At 44.1% G+C, this 20,598-nt stretch overlaps 1 protein-coding gene across 1 annotated transcript in view; it reads left to right on the top strand.

Annotated features, from left to right (window-relative positions):
* The first annotated feature begins 206 nt into the window (after window positions 1-206).
* The window catches only part of LOC121287955, a 387,185-nt gene continuing 366,793 nt past the window's right edge, over window positions 207-20,598 (top strand). The window contains exons 1-4 of the mRNA XM_041206118.1: window positions 207-349; window positions 1,327-1,377; window positions 2,923-3,083; window positions 6,784-6,854. Of these exons, the coding sequence (XP_041062052.1) occupies window positions 298-349; window positions 1,327-1,377; window positions 2,923-3,083; window positions 6,784-6,854 (335 nt within the window). The 5' untranslated portion in view covers window positions 207-297. The remainder of the gene's footprint in view (window positions 350-1,326; window positions 1,378-2,922; window positions 3,084-6,783; window positions 6,855-20,598) is intronic.

The raw sequence follows: 20,598 nt of genomic DNA, 5'->3' as shown, positions 1-20,598 counted from the left end.
TTAAAAAGATAATTTGATGTTTTTTTGTGTGATATTGCCCGACTGGGTATTTTCCTGCTGGATGTTAACTTTTCTTAACCAATCAGAATATTAACCAACCTACAGAGCGCCCAGGATTGGCCGAAAGTTTTCAGCGGCTCCCCCACAACCCCGCCTGGGCGAAGGAGTCAAATATCCCGGTCTGGCCGCGGTGAAGAGCTCCTTTCACAGCCTCAGAAAGCAGCTTCCTGCTGCCCGGGAACTGGTGCTGTTCTGCTCAACATTGGGCTCTCCCAGGAGATTGATCTTGTGACAATTATGAGGCTGCAGGCGGTTCTCTGTCTCTGGGCGGCTGTCAGCTCCTTTGCAAGTAAGTTTACATGTGCGTCGCTGGAGATTGATGTCGCTGGGGGTGGAGGGGGAAGAATATGCCTACCCTGTGAATATACCGAATCTTTATTAGTCGATGTTCTCTCCAGTCCAGCATTTATTTAATTGCTGGATGGACTGCAGTTCAGTGCGAGCAGATTTAACAAAAACAATCTAATGAGATTACTGAATAAATGAAGAGAATCCCGCAGTGCTTGTGTTTGCTTGACTTGTAGAAACTTCGTTGTAAAATCTGACCAAAGTGTGTGTGCGCGCAGCGATTTAGTTAATTTGAATTACTGATTCGCTGCAACAGTTGTGTTTTTGTGTTTAATTGTTTGTAATAGCGGCGCAGACACTGGCGTGGTCCAGGATAGGAACAGCATTTGAAAATGAATTTTTAAAAAATTATAATGAATTTTCCCACCAGTGAAATAATTGGGAGTTAATATCCAGCCCGGGCTCTGGGAACTCCAGCAACACCCTCTCCAATTCGATTCTGCATCCGATCTAAATCACCAAGCTGTTAGGCTGGGAATGATATTGTCGGGGATGAAGTGTTGCGTTGTTCCTCTGATACCCAAAGCAAGTTGGCACTGTCTCACTCAGCAGGAGGAGGCGGGCTAACTCATTTGGGCATGGGGCGGGTTGCATTAGTCGTACCGAGTGGTTGTTTAGAGGAAAAGGAAGGCTGGCTTCTCTCGGCCCTGGCTGCGTGGCCTCTCGGCCCCTCTTCAAACCACAGACAGCCCCATTCCCAAAACTTTAAGGGGTGGAACATTTGCACCGAGCTCTTCTGTCATTCGCACTCACCGGCTCAAATAGTTGAAGTATACTCTAAAATGATGGGTCGAGTTTAAACCTTATTGCACAGTCTATTACTCAGTCTTAGTAGATTCCTCGACTCTTAAAACACGCCAGTTTCCACGGGCTTCATTAAGTTGATTTATGTCTGTCTGTCTGTCTTTTCCTTTCCAGGAAACTTGGCGAAACCTCGGCCAGGTAATCTGTGTGTGGCCGTTTGCACGGGTAAGCACCAATTATATTAATCTGTGCATGAATCGGGCAATCCTGTCGAAACTAACTGGCGACCCGTCTGTGGAGCAACTTTAATCATTGTTGAGGGATGGGTGATATTTAGACACTCATTCATCCCTGTAATATAATGTCCAGTGCTGCGGGTCGACTGTGCTGATGGTCACTGGGATTCGGAGCAGTTACCCTGCAAATCATTGGAAGTGTAACGCCACTACTGACAAATGTTAAAAACTGCTGGATAACGCCAGTTTTATTCCCCCCGCCCCCCTCCAACCATGTGACAGGCTCAGCTCTGTCCACCCGTACAGACCAGCAGTGTGGTTTCTGCATTACAGAATGGAAGCTTCTCGGCCAAAAAATTAGTCACTGTATAACCGCCTGGGCACAATAATTTTACTGTTGTTAGAATTCAGCGCTGCCGGTGCAAACAGATTGAATTCAGAGCAGCAAGACATACTGCTTTCCAAAGGGATTCCTTAGTGTAAATAGGCGTCTGCTTGTACTTATCCTCAATTATCATTCATCATCACCACTTCAGTCTGTACTGCCCTTTCCTCTCAGGCCCAATGATGTTATGTATAATGTTAGATTGCTTGACCTGAAATTTATGGACTAACATCTCTTATCATACTTGTGCCGTTTTTAAGCCCTTCCACAATGTTCTGATTTAGGACTATGACTGAGAAAAAAATCTTGCACTTAAAAAAAAAAGCCTCAAGAAAAATCATGCCAGAAATCACTGCTGACAATGTTAGTGCACACACACATCAACTAAAATACTGGGAGTGTTAAACAATCTAAACAGAATGCAATAAATTTCCAGTAAAACAGGAGGCCCAGCAATCTATTTTTGGTTCACTAGAAATGCCAGAAGTAACTCCAGTACTGGACAAACAGTTTTTGTTTGGGATAGAGAGCAAATGTAAAATTTAATAAAATTTAAATTACTTAGAATCCTATAGATTTATAGAAGGTTTTCTCTGAAATAGAATAGCCCTAACAAATAGTCCAGCTCAGAGGACACACATCAAGAAATCACACTGGAATCAGCCTCATCTGTCCTTTCTCATTGCCCACTCTGATCATACTCAATGTAGCTTTGAACGTGAGGATTGTGGCTTTCAAAAAAATTTGGCTGTCACCTTACAGCTCACTTCGTTGCTATCAATTTCTCATTTTCACTTGCATTCTGTCAGCACGATTATAATCTAACGTTGTTTTGTGTTCTGCCTACAAAACACTGCAGCAAATAAACCAACCCAGGTTTGGCCAATAGTCTGTATTCTGTAAAATACTTGATGTGTGTCTTCATCCACTAATATTGGCAGCAGTCATTTCTGGCATGCATTTTCCTGAGACTCTTTGTGAAGATAAGTGCAAGAGGGCTTGGTTATTCAAAAATATTTTATTAGTCATAGTCCTCGATCAAAAAAAAAATCAAGCAAGTGTAAATGCATTGCTTATGTTTCATCTATTATTCTGTTATTCAACATTTAGTCTATCACTGTAAAATTAACATTTTATTATTCCATTTAGGTACCAATCAACTGAATTACCAGAAAGGTTTCAGATATACCTACAAGTACACAACTGCCACAAACAGCTTCTTGCAGGGCAGTTCACATGAGAGCAGTGGAGTAGCAATAGAATGTTTAGTGAATATTGATGTTCTTGACAAGTGTCACCATATCCTAACGGTAGGTATCCATATTGTTTTCACTGTTTCTAATTTCTTCAGGTATAATGCGATGCAGGCAGACGATATTCTGCATGACTGGGAATGCTGTAGCTGTGTTTTGACGATCCATAGGTGGCTGTGACTTAGCTCGTGTCCGCATTTCCATAATGCTGTTGATTGACTTAAATGTGGAGCCTTAGTTAAATTGGTCAGCGAACCTGAACCAGTTTTTAGTGGCTGCCTAACTTGCATGTGGATTGTCATCACAAAGATTTGTTTTATTTATTTTCTCATCAATAATTTTTCTATTGCCTGTATTGCATCACAGCAAATGAGAAATGTGCAGGGTTATGGGGAAAGAGCAGGTGAGTCAGGCTGATTGGATTGTTCTTCAGAGAGCACCGACATAGTGGGCTGAATGACCCCTTCGTGTGCTGAATCGTCCTATGGTGCGTACATTTTCTTTACAACTCCAGCCTTTCCTTTTTTCCTTTATGGGGTTCAAAGGAGGTCTCCTCTAACCTACAATTCACAATGTAAGACTGGCAGCCCAGTGAGCTGAGGTGGAGCAACCTGCAGAAGGAGGCCAGTGGGCTCCCTGATCGAATCATCGGGGCTAGGGAAGTTGCCAGAACCTCAAGATAAGTCCTTGTGTTACAGTTTTTAAACATTAGGCTCCCTGTGACAATGTGATCCTGTATGATCTGTCCTAGATGTGCAGGAGCAAAGTTCAGTCTGCTGCTTTTCAAATTATATTGAGGACCTCAAACATTTATCCAATATCTTGTGGAAGCATCTAGAACCACCTTAAGAGCCACTGATGTCAGCAAGATTCCTTAGTAGTTTTCAGTCTCGCTAGGATTCCTCTCGTGTGGGTCAATATCGCAATCTGCAGACCAACAATTCTTCGCTATAGCTTATTGAGTTATTTGTCAATTCTGTATAATGTTCTCTTTTGACCCAAAAATGTGTCATGGGGTTGTTGCTGACCACAGCGCTTCTTAGTCATTGGCACGAGGCCAGAGAAATCCTTTTGGCAATGGCTATCGACTGACTTCAGGCAATGGTGGGGGGCAAGGATCAGTTTAAAATGGATTTTTATAATTGCATGCCTTTGCAGAGGAATGCAACCATTGATCCCACTTAATCTCCCTAATGATCCTCCTGGCTTCATGATGTGTTGCCGCAAAACTTTATATTTGCAGCCATCTGCTCTATCCTCACAGCTCTCCTTCCCCATGCACTTATCTTAAGACCCTGCTTAATGAGTGATTGGCTAGCAGGATCCAGCTTTAGTTTATATGACATTTTGAATAACGAGGCAGGAAAATCATTGAGCTCATCATCTGCACCATGTTTGCCAGATCATCAACCCAGCCTCTGTTTGTCAATATCCTTCTTTTGAATGAGCTTTTGGGCTCAATCACCCATAACAAGAGGTCATCGGGGTCTAAAAGTGACAGTTGTCATTCTCTTGTGAGGCTAACATCTTGCCCCAAACCACTAAAAGCTGTTCTTTTGTCAAAAGAAGCTAGCCTGTGAGTGATCCAAAATTCTCCAGCATTGTTGAATAATGCAATTGAGAAAATAAAGTGTGTTTAATGTATCTGAGCCAAAAGGTTATCATTTAATCCTGATTACATTTTACACACTTTTGAAATGTTGCAAGTTTTTAACCTCACCTGATATGTCTGAATTATATTTTGGAAACCGTTGCCAGCCATCCTTATTCTATGTACAGCACAGGAGTGATTGTATGTAATTGAATAAGCTACATTCTTATCTCTGCAGATGAGAACGATCAATGATAAAATAAGGTTCAATTCAATGCAGTTGCTTATCAATAATCAGTATAACCTGCTGAATAAACCATATTAATTCCCTACTCTTTCATTTTTAAAGCAAGCTGCAAATTGATTGTATGTGGTACACTGAAATTATCTTTTCTACGGCACATGCATCTGATGGGGTTTCATTTGCTCTTTTTTTTGTTTTGCTGTAATTTTGTTTCTATTTCAATTATTACTAGATCCCAGCTCCTTTTTAATCCCTGGATCACCTTTTGTTATCTGTTTCTATCTGTCAATCTAGCAATGCACAATATTTTTATTTTCCTGTCACACCAACCTGATGAAAGATATTCAAAGCTGTTACAAAACTGATTTATTTTATTGGGCTTTTTGATTCCAGTAGCAATGCCAGAAAAATGATTGACTTATCCTTAAATAAAAGCAAAATACTGTGGATGCTGGAGACCTGAAATAAGAACAAAAAGGGCTGGAAAAACTCAGCAGGTCTGGCAGCGTCTGTGGCGAGAGAAACTGGCTTAATGTTTCGAGTCCAATGTGAGTCTTCTGAAGAAGAGAACTTGTGATCCTTTTAGTTTTAGGTTTTCAGCCATATAGTTAAACACGGTCACCTTTCTGAGAGACACAGGAAGAGCCAGGATTAGGAGAGGTTTTCTTTTTCAACAATGTTTCTGACAACCTTTGGACATAATCCATGGGCCTCTGGTGTTGCTCATGAGGTTGTGGTGGAAGAATTAATCCAGGCTGGTCTTTTGGTTCAAGATGGTTTATTTTCAAGACAACTCCCTAGAGCTACTGACTTCCAAGTAGCTTCCACACAGTGTTCCAGCTTTTTATTCTATTTAGATGGGATAATAAATGCCCATCACCTGTTTAACTAATTGTCTTTAACAAGGTGATTGCCATGCAGTATGATTATTCATACATTGACATCTGGCACCTCATCCAAGTACATACAACACAGTACCATGTAAAACATGTAAAGATTAAAGTTTTAAGTTTTAAAGTTTAAATAAATTTGTGTGGTATGCTTTCAAACTGAAATCCTCAGTTATTGAATGTTGCAGTTATCAACAGTTACTTTGCTTGGTGTTGAGATTGTGAAGAGATACTTGGTGCAAATGCAATGAAAGTGGCAGAGCTGGGGAGATTGTAAGGGGAGTAACTGTTGGATTGAAAGGAGTGTATGGTGCAGGAGTGTATGAAAATGCATGAGAGTCAATGGAAATTAAAATCAGATAGCTACTCTGATCAGGTTAATTTTCCTTTGGATGAGTTAGCTTAAAATTACCCCTGAAGTGAATCCGTTACCTCATTACAGAAGCCTTCAGTCATGATTTAAATATCTTGCCTCTAGGCTAGTCCAATGGCTTTGTCGGTTAAGCTGAATAAGTCAATCATTCCTTGAATCTTGATCTCTCTTTTATTGATGGTTTAGGCACAGCTATTGGCCTCACCATTGGGGTCAAGGAGGGGATGAATAGACCAAGGCTTGCTCTGCTGATCACTAGTCAGCAACTCTGGCTGGCCAAGATTTGGATTGGACTTGGCTGAGATGCTCTCATTGCTACAGTATTCCAATGGTACATGTGAACAAAGTTTACATTGAATTAGTGGCTGCTTGGATGAGGTACCAGAGGCCCATGGAATTGTGTCCAAGGGTTTTCAGAAACAAGAAAGAAAAAGAAAGCTCCTCCTAAGCCTGGCTCTTCCCCTGCCTCTCTGAGAAAGGTGACCCCTTATCACCATCAAACCCTAAGGGTGTGTTTACCTCTTTAGCGCTGAAGAACTAAAAGTGATGGCAAGAAATGGTATCCAATTTCTCAAATGAAGAGATGTGAAGAGTTGACTATTATATATTGTAATTCAGGACATTACTTTCAATTCTAAATGGTCAATTTATGCTTTCAGCTCAGAAATACGCAGATTAAAGGATCAATGTCAAATGAGGTGGAACTTCTCCCAGGTCAGGAGAAGCTAAGGTACTGTTTAAAAATGTTTTAATGAACTTAAATTCAATTTTGATACTTAATCTCTTCAACAGCTAGTTACAGGGCTGCTATGCTAAGCGATAGGGGCTCTTTTCATTCTGAAGATAAGGATAAATTCTCTGTTCCTGAGTTCCGAGCATGAAGCTGCACTCAGAAGGGGGAATGCATCAGAGAACTAAGGCTATTGTGTTGTCCTACCTCTGATCTTCACTCCTTTAATATTCACTTCAGAGAGTGCATAGCAGCAGAATTTTCTTTCAATACAATGCACCCAAAAATAAATTATTTTGTCTCTTGCATTCCAAGACAAACAGCCACAAACCATGTGCTGGATGGAGTTGACACTGTGACTTACTGATTGTCAAAGGAGAGGTCTGTTGTTATTTCTATATACACATCAATGGTCCAAGAATCTCTTGAGGCTAAGAAAGGTCAATTCCAGCTACAGTGAACAAAACCATGTTATATCAGGTCTTGCAGCAGTTGTCGCAGCAGTCCTCCTAAGTGTGTGTGTTTTTTATATTCATTCATGGGATGTGGGCATTGCTGGCTAGGCCAGCATTTATTGTCCATCCATAATTTCTCTTGAAGGTGGTGGTGAGCTGCCGCCTTGAACAACTACAGTTCATGTGGTCTAGGTACACCCACAGTGCTGTTAGGGAGGGAGCTCCAGGATTTTGACCCAGCGACAGTGAAGGAATGTCGATATATTTCCAAGCCAGGATGGTGAGTGACCTGGAGGGGAACTTCCAGGTGGTGGTGTTCCCATGTGTCTGCTGCCCTTGTCCTTCCAGATGGTAGTGGTCATGGGTTTGGAAGGTGCTACCTAAGGAGCCTTGGTGAGTTCCTGCAGTGCATCTTGTAGATGGCACACACTGCTGTCACTTTGTGTTGGTGGTGGAGGGAGTGAATATTTGTGGAGGGGTGCCAATCAAGCGGGCTGCTTTATCCTGGATGGTGTCAAACTTCTGGTACGTTGTTGGAGCTGCACTCATCCAGGCAAGTGGAGAGTATTGCATCACACTCCTGACTTGTGCCTTGTAGATGGTGGACAGGCTTTGGTAAATCAGCAGATGTTACTTGCTGCAGGGTTCCTAAACTCTGACCTGCTCTTGTAGTCACAGTATTCATATGGCTAGTCCAGTTCAATTTCTGGTCAATGGTAACCCCCCCAGGATGTTGATAGTGAGGGATTTGGCGATGGTAATACCATTGAATGTCAAGGGGCGATGTTTAGATTCTCTCTTGTTGGAGATGGTCATTGCCTGACACTTGTGTGGCATGAGTGTTACTTGCTACTTGTCAGCCCAAGCCTGGATATTGTCCAGGCCTTGCTGCATTTGGACATGGACTGTTTCAGTATCTGAAGTTGTGAATGGTGCTGAACGTTGTGCAACCATCAGTGAACATCCCCACTTCAGACCTTATGATGGAAGGAAGGTCATTGATTGAAGTAGCTGAAAATGTTTTGGCCTCAGACACTACCCTGAGGAACTCCAGTGATGTCCTGGAGCAGAGATGATTGACCTCCAACAACCACAGCTGTCTTCCTTTTGTGTTAGCATGACTCCACCCAGCAGAGAGTTTTCCTTTGATTCCCATTGACTTGATTTTTGTTATGGTTCCTTGGTGCCACACTTGGTCAAATACTGCTTTGATGTCAAGGGCAGTCACTCACCTCACCACTGGAGTTCAGCACTTTTGCCCATGTTTGAGCTAATGCTGTAATGAGCTCAGGAGCGGAACCCAAACTGAGTGTCAATGAGCAGGTTATTGCTAAGCAAGTGCTGCTTGATAGCACTGTTGATGACGCCTTCTATTATTTTACTGATGATGGAGAGTAGATTGATTGGGGAGGTAATTGGCCAGGTTGGATTTGTCCTGCTTTTTGTGTACGGGACATACCTGGGCAATTTTCCATGTTGCTGGGTAGACGCCAGTGTTGTGGTCAACAGCTTGGCTAGGGGTGTGGCAAGTCCGGGGGCATGTCTTCAGTACTATTGCTGGAATATTATCAGGGCCCATAGTGTTTTCAATATCCAGTGCTTAGGGCTGCTTTTTGATATCACGTGGAGTGAATTGAATAGGCTGAAGACTGGCATCTGTGATGCTGGGGACTCCGGAGGAGGCCGAGATGGACCATCCACTTGGCACTTCTGGCTGTAGGTTCTTGCAAATGCTTCAGCTTTATCTTTTGCGCTGATGTGCTGGGCTCCTCCATCATTGAGGATGGAGGTATTTGTGGAGCAACCTCCTCCAGTGAGTTGCTTAATTGTCCACCACCATTCACGACTGGATGTGGCAGGACTGCAGAGCTTAGATCTGATCTGGTTCTGGAATCACTTAGCTCTGTCTATCACTTGCTGTTTGTGCTGTTTGGCACACACAGTCTTGTGTTGTAGCTTCACCAGGTTGACACCTCATTTTTTAGGTATGCCTGGTGCTGCTCCTGGCATGCCCTTCTTAACTCTTCATTGAACCAGGGTTGATCCCCTGGCTTGGTGGTAAAGGCAGAGTGGGGGATATGCCGGGCCATGAGGTTACAGATTGTGCTTGAGTACAATTCTGCTGATGGCCCACAGCACCTCATGGTTGCGCCGTCTCGAGCTGCTAGATCTGTTTGAAATCTTTAACACGGTGGGAGTGCCACACTACATGATGGAGGGTTTCCTCAATGCGAAGATAGGACATCGTCTTCTCAAGGACTGTGCAGTGATCACTCCTACCAATATACGTCTGCGGCAGGCAGGTTGGCAAGGATGAGATGAAGTATGTTTTTCCCTCTCCACCTGACGCAGACCCAGTCTAGTAGCTGTGTCCTTTTAGGATTCGGCCAGCTTGGTCTGTATTGGTGCTACCAAGCTACTCTTGGGTGATGGATATTGAAGTCCCCCACCCAGAGTACATTCTGTATCCTTGCCAGCCTCAGTGCCCCTCCAAGTGGAGGAGTACTGATTCATCAACTGAGGCGGTGGTGTTGGGGTGGTGATATGTTGTAATTATCACGAGGTTTCCTTGCCCATGTTTGACTTGATACCATGAGACTTTATGGCATCTAGAGTCAATGTTGAGGGCTCCCAGGGCAACTCCTGCCCAACTGTTACCAATATGCCACCATCTCTGCTAGGTCTGTCCTGCTGGTGGGACAGGACATAACCAGGGATGGTGATGGTGGTACCTAGGATATAGTTGTACTCAGGCATTATACCTTTAAAGGCAATGTCAGGCTGTTGATTTACTATTCTGAGACAGCTGTCCCAATTTTTGTGCTAACCCCCAGATGTTAGTAAGGAGGACTTTACAGGGTTGACAGGGCTAAGTTTGCCATTGTCGTTTTTGATGCTGGGTGGTCTGTTCAATTTCATTCCTTTTAGACTTTTTAGCAGTTTGATACAACTAAATGGCTTGCTAAGCCATTTCAGAGGGCATTTTAAGAGTCAACCACATTGCTGTGGGTCTGGAGTACACGTACACGTAGGCCAGACCAGGTAAGGACAGCAGATTTCTTTCCCTAAAGGGCATTAGTGAACCGGATGGATTTTTGCGACAATAGACGGTGGTCATCAATAAACTTTTAATTCCAGATTTTTATTGAATTCAGATTTCATCATCTGTGGGGTCCCCAGAGCATTTCTCTGGATTACTAGCCCAGTCACAAGACCATCACGCCACTACCTCCCCCAATGTTACAATCACTTCATTTTGTAGCTAAATATGATGCTTACAATAAGTCTGCACGCTACAGAAAATAATTTACATATTATTAACATCTCTCATGGCATTGCTCTCTGACCCTGATTTTGTAACAATAGGGCTGTTGTGCTGTGTTGACCGTAAGATCTGATCCACCTTTTTATAGCAACAGAATAAGTCAGTTTCTATTGGGAATCTATTTGGGGATCAAATTCCAGTACTGTCCAGTATTCTGAAAAAAACAAGCTGTGAGGAGAATACAAAGAGGCTACAAAGGGACCTAGACAGGTTAAGTGAGTGGGCCACAAGTTGGCAGGGGGAGTATAATATGAGGTTATTCACTTTGGCCATAAAAATAGAAATGCAGAATTCTTTTTTAGAATGCATGAAACTTGTAAATGTTGATGTTCAGAGAGACTTGGGTATACTGATACAAGGAAAACAAAACATGCAGCTACAGCAAGCAAATAGAAAGGCAAATGGAATGTTGGCCTTTATTGCGAAGGGACTGGAGTACAAGAATAAGGATGTCTTGCTGTAATTGTATAGGGCTTTGATGAGACCACACCTGGAGTACTGTGTGCAATTTTCATCTCCATATTTAAGGAAGGATATAGCTACCTTGGAAGTGGTACAGCACTAGATTGGTTTCTGGGATGAGGGTTGTCCTATGATGAGAGGCTGAGTAAATTGGGCCTATACTCTCTGGATTTTAGGAAAATGAGAGGTGATCTCATTGAAACATACAATATTCTGAAGGGGATTGACAAGGTAGATGCTGAGAGATTGTTTCCCCAGGTTGGGAGATCTAGAACATGGGGAGTACAGTCTCAGAATAAGGGGACAATCGTTTAGGACTGAGATGAGGAGCTCTTTCTTCAATCAAGAGTTATGAATCATTGGAATTCTCTAGCACAGTGTTGTGGATGCTCCATCATTGAATATATTTAAGGCTGAGACAGACATTTTTTGTAGCAGGGAATCAAGGGATATGGGGAATAGGCAGTAAAATGAAGTTGGAGCCCAAGATCACATTGAATGGCAGAGCAGGCTCCATGGGCCATATGGCCTATTGCTCCTATTTTGTATCTTCCTAACATAAATGAGTGGCCTTTATATTTACCTGTGTAAAGTAATATATACAATATTTATTCCTTGCCTGTTTTGAAGCTGATACACAGCAAAATGTGTCTGCTTGAAGTTATATAAGGGATATTTAGCAGTAGGTGCTGATCTTGGGCTTCAGTGGTGTGAGGAAATGGTTCTCAGATAAGACACATGGAGCTGAGAATTCTGGAGTTTGGCAACACTGGAGTAGGGGTGTGAGGGGTTGGCAGCTTGAAAGAGGGTCCTGTGGTCTTGTGTTCCTCTGGAGGGGGAAGCTGAGGTTTGACAGAATGTGATGTGGGACTGGGCTCACTTCTCTCTCTCTCTCTGGGCCTGTCAGCTGAGGGGCAGGGAGAAGGTATGTGCCTGACAGCATTGATTTGAACAATCTGGTCTGGCAGTACTGGCTTATAAATTTCTAAGAGACACCTCTTCTTTGAATTTTAGTATTTTGTGATTAGTTCCTGGATGTCTATCTTTTGATTCTTGCTCTTACACAAAGCAAGTGAAAGAGTGTATCTGTCCTTTTGTATTTGGCCATTCTCTCTCTCCCTCTCTCCCTCTTCCTATCTCACACTTGCTCTCACTACTATGCTTTCTCTGTTTGTTACTATTTATTTCTGTCTGCTCTTACTGATTAAAATATTGACCATCTATCAGCAAAGTGAAGCTGATTCTAATAATTCTGTTTCTGAGAAACTTTCAAAAATAGTTCACTTGTTTTTGACAAAAATGGTAAGTAACAGCTCTGTTTTTAGTCAGGAGTGGAAGGTTGGGGCTGCAGCAGCAGTGTTGAAATTGCTTTTATTGGTGAGCTCTGGAATTTGTTGGTCATGCTTTAGGTTTGCATGGTGTAATAACTCCAGGGAGTGGCATTTCTAGAGTTAACAGGAAAAAATACTGCTGATTTTCAGGGAGTGAAGAGTTGCTGCCTTGGCTCTGGAATTAGAGTTGCAGCTTTTAATAAAGGTGGGAACTGTTTTACAGAGGTAGCCTCATGCTTGGTAACCCAATGTCTGCAATAATGGAATAAATAAATACCCTAACCTTGAGGACAAAAGCATCAAATTGTTGTTTTAGGAAGTAGAGTACAAGAACTCTTCATTCCACATCACGGTGGAAAGGTGTCACGGTAACAGGGGCAGAGTGCACTAATCTGAGTCACTATGGCTTGGCTGTAGAAGTTCAACAGTATCACCAGGAGAGGCAAGGACAGACTCTGATCTACATATACTTACAGAGATACATTGTCCCCATTAGGTTCATCTATGATACAAAATTTGATCACTGTACTTTTATATCTTTGATCTACCATTTACTTTGCCCCACAATTGTTCTTGTTGAAAGAACGTCAGCAGGATATTATTCAATCAGACCTCCTGCGTGTTCCAAATGCTTTGCGTGGCAGCATTGCTAATGTTCACCATCGTACATTGCTCGCCCATGTGGTAATGAAGGAAGGTCATTCCTGCAAGAAATGACTGCACACAATCGGAGGGGAACAATCACAATTGGATGTGGACCAGTGACAAGATCCTGCATCACTTGAAGAGGGAGGTCTGAAATTCCAAGGCCATCACAATATTCTGGAGGGCAGAAGCAAGAGGATGTCCCTGTGCATGGATTGTGTAAAATAATATTTTACTTGCTCATTCTTTCAATCAGAGTCACTGTCATTTATACAGAGAATTATTTGATGCAGCATATCAGTGACCTGCCCTCAGTAGTTGTTGAGAGTCCAACAGAATCTCTCTCCAAATGTTGTTGTTCTCTGTACTTGCAAGAAAAGCATGGGAAAGGCAAATGGGCCCCTTGGGAGCAGTCTCCAGACACCTAGCACTGTGGCTTATGTCATGTTTAGGGGATCCAGGTAATCAGCCATTTCACTGGGAAATGTACTGAACAGGGTAGTTGTGGTAGAAGAACAGGAAGTAGATTGCTGAAAGGCAATGTTACCTTCATCTACAGCTGCTGAAGTCGGGAATCTTGATCCCTGGCTTTTAGAAGATTGAACGTGAAGCATTATTGCAGTCTTTGTTAGGATTTCAGAGACACAAGAAAAGATGGAGGAGTCATTCCCATATATCTGGGACGCTATTGCATCGGTTACATTGGGCTATCTGAAGCAGAGGCTATTTTGCTGATCTTCACATCCTCTTGTTTTGAAACTAAGAAATATATCAGAAATACAATCGCTTCATTCAACAGGTTGTTAAATCAATTTGGCTGCTTAGGGAGAGATATAAAAGGGGGCTTCAGAAATATCTTTGTGGTGTGGTGGTGAGCTCTGTCCCACGTAGATCACAAGACACCAATGATTTGGAAGCTTCAAGCAGAGGCTAGACAGAATTGCAGAGCTGAGGGGAGGGATCTTTTGTTCTGGAGCTGAAGTTCCCGCCTGTCACCGGATTTAGCATGATTCCTGCTGGGCAGTGGGATGGCTGAACATGCACAATCTACAGCTTTTCAGCTCATTGATAATGCATCCGCAAGGAGCTTGGTGAATCTTTGGGTGGGCAGGGAGTCACCTGCCCACCATGACCTCATGGGGTTGAATGTCCTGGGGACATATTTAAAGGGCACGCGGACAGACATTCATTCACTGCAGGCCAGGTGCACCAGACAACTCCTCCAGGATGGCGCTCAAACACAGTCTTTGGCCCTGCATTTCAGCGAATCCTCCCTGGGGCTTCTCCTCCAGGCCATCCAAGAAAGGCGGAGCTCTTCTTTTTCTGAGGAATGGGAGCAGCAGGCGCTCCCACCTGGCCACACTGGCCTGAGAGGAGGTCGTCTGTGTGTTTAGTGCCCACAGGTCACAATGCAATGCAGGAAATGGATGAATGATCTGCTGCAATAATCAAAAACCTGACAAGCCTCTGTCCTAGATGACCTTTGCATTAGGGTGAAACCTTGAGCAGCCATTATCAATGCAACAGCCTGTGTGTAATTGTTCCCTGCAGAGGCCTTAAAAAAATTGGATTTGCATCACATTGAGGGCATCACATTCCTTGAGATAGTGCAGCTCATAAGGCCATTCCTGCCTATATATTCTAAGTTAATGAGAGCCCTGTCATGCAATGAATTCTACATTGGTTTGAGGTGCAACCATTCATTGTCCTGGTGAGGCATTCTCAGTGAGTACAATGCAAATAAACCTCAAATCTTTACTCCATGGTCTAGATGTTAATGGTTACTGCTTCATGGTGTGCGAATGATGATTGGGGGCATTAGCAAGATCATGCCTCAACTTTCTGCATTGAGGAGAGCTGGTGATGGGACATATGCTGCTCACTGTTGAGCCATCCATCTGGTAATACCTAAGAGTGGTCAGGCTGCCTTATTGAGCAGGTGTCAGACTGACATGCATCCCTAGATAATTTGGAGTTCCAGCTGCTATGTACACTGACTTGGGGAGAACATGGGTAAAAGTACTGTACTATGTAAAGTTGCCTAAGGGTGTGTGAGAAGGGAGTACTGTTCAGGTTACAGAGCGGCCATATGTTGCCAAGGCTACTCAGTTAACTGTGGTTTAAAGCTTTCCAAGGATGATTCCATAATTAGAGTAAATGGTAAGTACTGATACTTCCACAATCATTGAGAACATTGAACTTTTGAGAGAATTTCTCAGGTTTTTTTTTACTCGTTCATGGGATGTGGGGTTCGCTGGTTAGGCCAGCATTCATTGCCCACCCCTAGTTGCCTTTGAGAAGGTGGTGGTGAGCTGTCTTCTTGAACCACTGCAGTCCATGTGGTGTAGGTACACCCACAGTGCTGTTAGGATGGGAGTTACAGGATTTTGACCCAGAGTTAGGGAAGGAATGGCGATATTTTTCCAAGTCAGGATGGTGAGTGGCTTGAAGGGGAACTTCCGGTGGCGGTATTCCCATCTATCTGCTGCCCTTGTCCTTCTTGGTGGTAGTGGTCATGGGTTTGGAAGGTGCTGTCTGAGGAGCCTTAGTGAATTTCTGCAGTGTATCTTGTATATGGCATACACTGTTGCTACTGTGCATCGGTGGTGGAGGGAGTGAATGTTTGTTTGTGGTGCCAGTCAAGCAGGCTGCTTTGTCTTGGCTGGCGTCAAGCAGTGTTGTAGGAGCTGCACTTATCCAGGCAAGTGGAGAGTATTCCATCACATTCCTGACTTGTACCTCGTAGATGGTGGACAGGCGCTGGGGAGTCGGGAGGTGAGTTACTCGTCTCACGATTCCTAGCCTCTGACTTGCGCTTGTAGCCACAGTATTTATGTGGATAGTTCAGTTTCTGGTCAACGGTAACCCCCAGGATGTTGATAGTGGGGGATTCAGTGATGGTAATGCCACTAAGCATCAAGAGGGGATGGTTGGAGATGGTCATTGCCTGGCACTTGTGTGGCGCGAATGTTACTTGCCACTTGTCAGCCCAAGCCTGGAAATTGTCCTGGTTTTGCTGCATTTGGACATGGATTGCTTCAGTATCTGAGGAGCCATGAATGGTGCTGAACATTGTGCAGAACGTTGTGCAATCATCAGCGAACATCCCTACTTCTGACCTGATGATGGAAGGAAGGTCATTGATGAAGCAGCTGAAGATGGTTGGGCCTAGAACATTACCCTGAGGAACTCCTGCAGTGATGTCCTGGAGCTGAGATGACTGACCTCCAACAGCCACAACCATCTTCCTTTGTGCTAGATATGACTCCAAACAGTGGAGAGTTTTCCCCTAATTCTCATTGATTCCAGTTTTGCTAGGGCTCCTTGATGCCACACTCGGTCAAATGCTGCCTTGATGTCCAGGGCAGCCACTCTCACCTCACCTTGGGAATTCAGCTCTTTTTTTTGTCCATGTTTGAGCCAAAGCTGTAATGAGGTCAGGAGCTGAGTGGCCCTGGCAGAACCCAAACTGGGCATCAGTGAGCAGGTGTTAAGCAAGTGCCGCTTGATAGCACTGTTGATGACTCCTTCCATTACTTTATTGATGATGGAAAGTAGACTGATGGGGTGGTAATAGGCCCGGTTGGATTTGTCCTGCTTTTAGTGTATGGGACATACCTCGACAATTTTCCACATAGCCGGGTAGATGCCAGTGTTGTAGCTGTACTGGAACAGCTTGGCTAAGGGTGCGGCAAGTTCTGGAGCACGTCTTCCATACTATTGCCGGAATGTTCAGGGCCCATAGCTTTTGCAGTATCCAGTGCCTTCAGCCGTTTCTTGATATCGCTTGGAGTGAATCGCATTGGCTGAAGACTGGCATCTGTGATGCTGGGGACCTCCGGAGGAGGCTGAGATGGATCATCCAGTTGGCATTTCTGGCTGAAGATTGCTGTGAATGCTTCAGACTTATCTTTTGCACTGCGGTGCTGGGCTCCCCCATCATTGAGGATGGGGATACCTGTGGAGCCTCCTCCTTCAGTGAGTTGTTTAATTGTCCACCGTCATTCACGAATGGATGTGGCAGGACTGCAGAGCTTAGATCTGATCCAGTGGTCGTGGGATTGCTTAGCTCTGTCTATCACTTGCTGCTGATGCTGTTTGGCCTGTTTTATAGCTTCACCAGGTTGACACTTCATTTTTAGATATGCTTGTTGCTGCTCCTGGCATGCCCTCCTGCACTCTTCATTGAACCAGCGTTGATCCCTTGGCTTGATGGTAATGGTAGAGTGGGGGATATGCCGTGCCATGAGGTTGCAGATTGTGTTTGAGTACAATTCTGCTGCTGCAGATGGCCCACAGTGCCTCATGGATGCCCAGTCTTGAGTTGCTAGATCTGTTTGAAATCTATGCCATTTCACAAGGTGGCAGTGCCACACAACACGATGGAGGGTATCCTCAATGTGAAGGCGGGACTTCATCTCCACAAGGACTGTGCGGTGGTCACTCCTACCGACGCTGTCATGGACAGATGCATCTGCGGCAGGCAGGTTGGTGAGGATGAGGTCAAGTATGTTTTTTCCCTCTTGGTTCCCTCACCACTTGCCACAGACCCAGTCGTGCAGCTATGTGCATTTAGGGCTCGGTCAGTAGTGGTGCTACCGAGCCACTTTTGGTGATGGACATTGAAGTCCCCCACCCAGAGAACATTCTGTTCCATTGCCACCCTCAGTGCTTCCTCCAAGTGGTGTTCAACATGGAGGAGCACTGATTCATCAGCTGAGGGAGGGTGGTACATGATAATCAGCAGGAGGTTCCCTTGCCTGTGTTTGCCATGATGCCATGGGGTCCAGAGTCAATGTTGAGAACTCCCAGGCAACGCCCTCCTGACTGTATACCACTGTGGCACCACGTCTGCTGGGCCTGTCCTGCGGGTGGGACAGGATGTACACATGGATGGTGATGGTGGTGTCTGGGACGTTATCTGTAAGGTATGATTTCATGAGGATGATTGTCAGGCTGTTGTTTGACTAGTCTGTGAGACAGCTCTCCCAATTTTGGCACCAGCCCCCAGATGTTAGTAAGGAGGACTTTGCAGGGTCGACAGGGCTGAGATTGCAGTTGTCGTTTCCGGTGCCTAGGTCAATGCCAGGTGGTCCATCCGGTTTCATTCCTTTTTTGTGTCTTTGTAGTGGTTTGTAACAACTGAGTGGCTTGCTAGGCCCTATCAGGGGGCATTTAAGAGTTAACTACATTACCGTGGGTCTGGAGTCACATGTCGGCCAGACCGGGTAAGGACGTCAGATTTCCTTCCCTAAAGGGCATTAGTGAACCAGATGGACTTTTACAACAATCAAGAATGGTTTCATGGTCGTCATTGGACTTTTAATTCCAGACTTTTGTTGAATTCAAATTCCACCATGGTGGGATTCTGCCATGGCAGGATTCAAACCCAGGCCCCCAGAGCAGAGCTGGATTACTAGTCCAGCGACAACACTCCTGGAATCTTGTAGCTATCAGGTTGTCACAGAGACATCTTCCTCACGGTTCCTGTGTAGTGACCTCTTCATGTGCATCGCCCCCCCCCCGCCACAAAAACCCTGGCAGTGCAAGGTTCTGCAGGATGCAGCAAACAGTGACCCGGGACACGCTGTGGAAAATGTGATCAACCACATCCCTGGACAAGTGAAGGTGCCTGTGGCATTGTCTTTCACTCATCTCCACTTCTGAGCAGTGTCTTCTATACACTGGTGGTCGGGTAGCCTGCGTTCTCCACTCCTCTTTGTATCTGTCAATAAATAGATTTGAGAATTCATTTTAACCTCCCTAAAGGAAATATCAGTAAAGCTTGAAAAAGAAGGATTCCAGTAAAATTTGTCCGAACTGGGCTTGTATACCTCTCAATGGAACCCCAGAATTCCTGGTGTTAGTATTACTGATTTTATTTTTGTTTCCTGGGATTTGACCATTTTGAATTGTTTTCTCCTTCTGGGCTTCCCTTGACTCATTTCCCTCCATCTCCAAGCCAGGAGGCCAATGCAAAGTGCTTGACCTGGCCACTGTCCAGGCATGGCATCCTCAGGCCACCCTTTGCAGGTGAAGTGCATCCTGAATTACTCCAGGTGGCTGATCCTCTCCCTCAGATATGACTGCACATTCACAAAGAGTTTCATGAACACAAGTTTGATAGAGCTTTAGGGCTACATGAATGTGCTGCCTTCCTGAGATTGATACAAATGTACGAACGTACTAAATAGGAGTGGGAGTAGGCCATTTGGCCCCTTGAGCCTGCTCCACCATTCAGTAAAATCATGGCTGACCCATTTGTTTCAAATTCTACATTCACATATACCTCCAATAACCTTTTTATTCCCTTGCCTAACAAGAATCTATCTACCTCCGCCTTAAAAAAATATTCAATGACCCCACCTTCAGAGGCAGAGAGTTCCAAAGTCGTACATCTTGGAAAAAATTTCTCTTCATCTCTGTCCTAAAAAGGCGACCCCTAATTTTAAAACTGTGTCCCCCAGTTCTGGATCACCCACAAGAGGAAACATCCTTTCCACGCCTACTTTGTCAATACCATTCAGGATCTTAAATACTTCAATCTTCTAAACTCCAGTGGAACCAAACCCAGTCTGTCCAACCTTTCCTCATTGTACAATCTGCTGATTCCAGCTATCAATCTCGTGAACAGTTTCCAGTGTATTTGCATCCTTCCTTAAATAAGTTGACCAAAACTGCACACAATATTTGAGATGTGGTCTCCCCAATGCCCTATGTAAGTGAAGCATAACATCCTTCCTTTTATGTTCAATTTCTCTCATACTAAAGGATAGCATTCCATTAGCCACCTTAATTACTTGCTGGACCTGCATACTAACTTTTTGTGTTCTCTCTTGCTCTCTCTCTCACCATCCTGACCCAGAACTCCATCATCCTTCCTTCACAGCTGCTGGACCAAAGGTTTCTGCACTAGAACACCTAAATCTCTCTGCACCTTGGAATTCTGCAGTCGTTCTCTGAAGTAATATGCTGCTGTATTATTCTTCCTGCCAAAGTGAACAATTTCACGTTTTCTCACATTATACTCCATCTATCAGTTTTTTACCCACTCATTCAATGTATCTATATCTATCTGCAATCTCTTCATGTCCTCTTCACAACATACTTTCCTACCTATCTTTGTGTCATCTGCAAATTTAGCTACTATATCTTCACTCCCCTCATCCAAGTCATTGATATAATTTGTGACAAGTTGAGGTCCCAGCACAGACCTCTGTGGGACTCCACTAGTCACACCCTGCCAATCAGAAAAAGACCCACTTATGTCTACAGTTTTCTGCCAGTCAGCCAATCTTCTATCCAGGCTAATATATTACCCCCTACACCATGAGCTTTTATTTTCTGCAAAAACCTTTGATGTGGCATCTTATCAAATGCCTTTTGGAAATCCAAGTACAGTATGTCTACAGGCTCTCCTTTATCCACAGTGCACATTTCTCCTTCAAAGAACTCCAATAAGTTGGTTAATCATGTTTTCACTTTCACAAAACCATGCTGACTGTTCCCGATTTTCTTGAGTTTCT

This window comes from Carcharodon carcharias, chromosome 15 (assembly GCF_017639515.1).
Source record: "Carcharodon carcharias isolate sCarCar2 chromosome 15, sCarCar2.pri, whole genome shotgun sequence".
Lineage (NCBI taxonomy): Eukaryota > Metazoa > Chordata > Chondrichthyes > Lamniformes > Lamnidae > Carcharodon > Carcharodon carcharias.
This window is presented reverse-complemented; position numbering and strand designations above follow the sequence as displayed.